This window comes from Xyrauchen texanus, chromosome 2 (genome assembly GCF_025860055.1).
Source record: "Xyrauchen texanus isolate HMW12.3.18 chromosome 2, RBS_HiC_50CHRs, whole genome shotgun sequence".
NCBI lineage: Eukaryota > Metazoa > Chordata > Actinopteri > Cypriniformes > Catostomidae > Xyrauchen > Xyrauchen texanus.
Genome location: NC_068277.1, coordinates 19,345,184 through 19,349,911, shown reverse-complemented (window position 1 = coordinate 19,349,911; position 4,728 = coordinate 19,345,184). Strand labels below are relative to the sequence as shown.

Below are 4,728 nucleotides of genomic sequence, written 5' to 3'. Positions count from 1 at the left end.
AGAATGTTGCCGGTTCGATTCCCACAGCCACCAAGTTACTCCAGGGGGATTGTCCCTGTAATAAGTGCACTGTAAGTCGCTTTGGATAAAAGTGTCTGCCAAATGCATAAATGTAAATGTAATAAAGGTGAATTTTCCCATGTTTACATCTTATGTAAGGTTATCTGGGTTTACAGCAGCAGCAATACTAGCTCTAATTAAACTCTTTATAGACACTGAGCTATTTAATTTGTAAGAAAATCAGATTACTTCATGGGCTTTAGCTTTACTATAAGTTTAATCACAATTCCAAAAGTTAAGTAGGCACCCAACTACTAGTTTTCAAAATGCATTAAGTACTATAGGATATGTTTCTATTTCCCAAAGTGTATTGGGTTAAACGGGGCATTTCCCCTGCAGATTTGCTGCACAGACAGCACGGATATACAGTCAACGCCACCCCCTCTGTCTCTCTATTTGCTCGTCTAGAGAGAGGGAAGTAAACACGAGGTTGACCGTTTCCATCACTAGACTGGGTTCAATGTGTGAACAGTCATTTGCGAGGAATACAGGTGCTCTTGACCAAAATTGGGCTTCTCGTGAAAATAAGGACTTCGGGGGACCTGTTGGTAAATATCTTGCCAAATGAACCATCATCTTTTGGAAGTGTTTTGTCTTTACGGAACTAGTTGGTTCTACAATATGTGTAAGGCCTGAAGAAGCGGAATGAGGTCGAATTGTACACACGAGAGCTACTTGAATGCCCGCGTTTGGACATCGGCAGTTTCTTTTATCATTTTGGCTTTTTTCAACCTGATCATTAACTGGACCATATTACGCGAGAAACGCCTCCGGAGCCACGCGCGCTTCGTCCTCGTGTTCCATTTGTTATTCTCCGCACTGGTGTACTTTGCAGTATGTTTTACATTCTACTTACAGATGTACATGATTGCTGCAACCAGTGCACCAATCTGCACGGTTCTTGTAGGACTCCTGATGACAAGCGGTTCCAATATCATCCTCACCATCACAGCTATGGCTCTGGACCGTTTTTACGCCATATGCCACCCACTTCAATACAGCAAAGTTTGTTTCAAACCATGGCCATGGCTGATTGGCATCTTAACATGGGGACTTGCGTCGATCATTCCTCTTAGCCTTTCCCCCCAGATGAAAAACGGTACAGAAGGCCTACCGCAGTGTGGGAGGGATGCACTACAAGGCGGAAAGACGCACAAGATTATTTTAATATCAGTTTGCACTTTTCTTATTGTGTACAGCTATGTGCGGATCTTATATGAGGGCCGACGTTTAGGTGTGCTGAATCGGCGCAACCGAGCTGCGTGCAGGACCATTGGTTTACACGGCACGCAGCTCACAGTCTATATCCTCCCCAGTTTCATACTCTTTTTTCTACATATTCTAAAAAGCAAAGAAATAATCGAGAGCAGCACAAAAGAGCTTTTTGCTGTCATAAGTTTTGCCTTCTTCAGCTTGGCGCAGTGCATCGCCCCGATAGTCTATGGACTGCGTAAAGAGGAACTTTTAGAACATCTTAATCATCGGTTCCCGTGCCTGTCCGGCCGCTTGAAACGTATTTTGGAGTGGACTGTCAACATTACCCATCCCAAACGGTTTCGCCAGCAAAGGTAAGGGAACCCATTAAAGTTATCTGTCTCTTGATCCCATTCAAGGCGCATTACGCATTGCAAAATTTGCTCTTGTGCTTGCTTTCCCGCCCATACGCTAAAACGTATTGTAAGACCAGTTAAGTACTTGTAAACAAGCCTATTTGATGAGTTTATTGATGAGTAACACTGAATTTTCTCTTCTAAACCAGTGGTTCTGTTCCTGGAGGCCCCCTAACACTACACATTTTGGAAATCTCCCTAACCCAAACACCTGATTCAACTCATTAGCTCGTTAGTATCGATGACCTGATTTGAGTGTGCCAGAAGAGGGAGATATGCAAAATATGTAGTGTTGGGGGGGGGGGCTTCCAGGAACAGGGTAGGGAACTACTGCTCTAAACAAAGCATGACTCGATTTTTTATGGGGATATCAGGTTATAGTAAGGTTAAAGCATAACCAAATTAAGGGACAGTAAATCCAGAGGAGCAGCATGTAGTGGACAGAGGCCATAATATTTATTTTGTTAATATCCCCCATACATACTGTTTGAAGTATCTTAAAAGCGGGCTTCTCTATCATGCCAAATGTTTGGGAGGTGTGGCCAATGTGAAGAAATTCATATATTATTGGAATGATATAACAAGGTAATATTATGAATACAATAATTATATAATATGAAAAGCCAAATATCTAATATAAAATATAATAAATAGTTAAAGGTTAAAATATGTTTATTATGCATCAAATGCCTTAATTATGATTTTATTTCTGGTTATTATAGGATACATGGTGTGTCACATGGTGTAACCAACGTGTAGGTAGTCATTCTGTTGTCATGTGACCAAAAAATTTAAAGATTGAAGAACCCTTTAGACACCCAAATGAGTATATATATATATATATATATATATACTCAATAGCTCTTTATTAGGAACACCTGCATACCTACTTATTCATGCAATTATCTTATCAGCCAATCATGTGGCAGCAGTGCAATGCATAAAATCATGCAGACACGGGTCAGGAACTAATTAATGTTCACTTCAACCATCAGTTAATGAAAGGGGACATTTTGTTCAGGTTATGAGGAGTAACCCTAAAGAAACATCTTGATATTCATGACTAAAAAAGTAAAGTATGTGTAAACAAGCATTTTTTACCTTAACATTTTTTGTTAAAATTTTTGGGAAGTTAATGATTAAGTTGCGTACACTTTCATGTGTTTTAAGATGCATTGCATCAGCTGGCCGGTCCACAAAGTTGAAGAGGTTGGAATCTGGATAAAATACCAGAATGCTTAGTGTAATTTATGGCGGTTTAATCAAAGATTAAAGCCACATTTCACACCTAAGATCACAGACTCATCTGACTTAAGTGTTTAGGAGTTATGCCCCCACCTGTTTAGAATTTCTCTTATGAATAGTGGAACAATAATATAAAAAAAAATCTAAATTGCAAAAAAATTCAAATTCAAATTGCTCAGTTACTTAGTGTATAGTGTAGTTGGTGACCCAGGATATTTAATATTGTCACAATATATATTTGCGCTTTCATAAATACTATTTGTATGATTATTTCATATTTATATAAGTTTACTGTCACAGGATATCTCTTTCATTGTTTATTACAAGACAAATGACTACTATATTTAAAACAAATGACTATAGGAGGAACAACACATAAATGGTATGATATGGCAATTGGCATTTGGGTGTACTACTGAAATTCTCTGATTTGTACATCTATTTATCTATTTGAGGAAATAAACGTGTAGCGTGTAGCTTATGTGTTATGTGTAGCTCAATATGCGTTTGACAGTTATTTCAGTGTGTAGGCCATGAACCCCTTTCTATTATTGGTTGTAACATCAAAATACAACAGAATATGTCCTATTCAATTATTTCATAATTTTCCTGAAAATACTTTGAAAATTTGACACTATTTGGGCATTTTGTAGATACATTTGTGATAGATACGTGCCGGGTCACTAAAGACCCGAGTTATGTAATAAGGTAGGGCAAAACACCCATTCATTTAAGGGTTAATGTCCATATTAATCAAGTATAAACATTGTAATGTATGGTAACCAAATAGTGCACAAGATACAATCTGTGTTGAAATTAATTAACCGTAATCTTTTGTTTGTTTCAGGGAGCGGAGAATGACTTCAGAGACATTGTTATCAAGGGAGATCTCTCAAACGACTGTGTGATCATCTTTGGATTAACAAACCAGAACTGATGTTAATTTCTTAAAATGGAACATAGACTGAGATAATACCAGTGAATCCAATGTTTGTTTGTTTTTATATCGTTTGGATGTCACATATCTGAAAACTTGAATAACCTAATTGTTACTCTTCAAGCGATCGATTAATTAATCTACAGCTCAGCAGTTGCTCTATCATCTGATGTGTTCTTGAATCACTCTCACCGAGTGTCATCAATGATCAGTTGTGACATCTGTATTAACAGAATTTGTAAATAATACCAAGAACCCAAATTTATTATAATGTAGACAAGAAAAAAAAAAACTCTGGGAAATGCGTGTATTATGTGTTATCTTACAATACTGTGAAAGTACTAGGGATGAAGCATAGGGGATGTTTTCCAATAAAAGGTAGCTGTAACAAATATGCGGAAATATAGTAGCAATTATCTAGCATAGACCCGAATGCTTGTTTTTCGTAAAAGCAGAACCAATCTCCTCTTTAGGATCTTTGATTTAGATTGACTTAAACAGTATTATGTATTGTCAGGATGAAGTTCCTGTTTAGTCAAACTTGCACATACATATGAGCTAATATAATAATATAAAACCTGTACCATGTGACTGTGAAACATAATTAAATTATGTCATTAATATGAGAGCTTTGAAGGTTGTCTTTAATTAGACCTTATTAGTTGTGGCTAAAATGTGCAGTTATGCAGTGAAAGATATGCCAATATTTAATGCTTTACTTCTTGTACCACAGCATCCTGAGCTAATCAAACAATAAACTTTTTTAATAAGGCCGCTTACATTCATTTACAGTTTCTTGTAAAAAGCATCCTAACATGACTTGACAGAAGTCACAAAAAAGTATGTGTATATGTGAGATCTGAGATATTAGCACTG

At 37.1% G+C, this 4,728-nt stretch overlaps 1 protein-coding gene across 1 annotated transcript; it reads left to right on the top strand.

Moving 5' to 3' along the window:
* Positions 1-484: 484 nt before the first annotated feature.
* Positions 485-4,621, top strand: LOC127657469 (odorant receptor 131-2-like). The gene is made up of 2 exons (XM_052146267.1): positions 485-1,628; positions 3,763-4,621. Exons 1-2 carry the CDS (start codon positions 706-708, stop codon positions 3,821-3,823), a joined length of 984 nt encoding a protein of 327 aa, XP_052002227.1. The 5' UTR covers positions 485-705; the 3' UTR covers positions 3,824-4,621.
* The last annotated feature ends 107 nt before the right edge of the window (positions 4,622-4,728 follow it).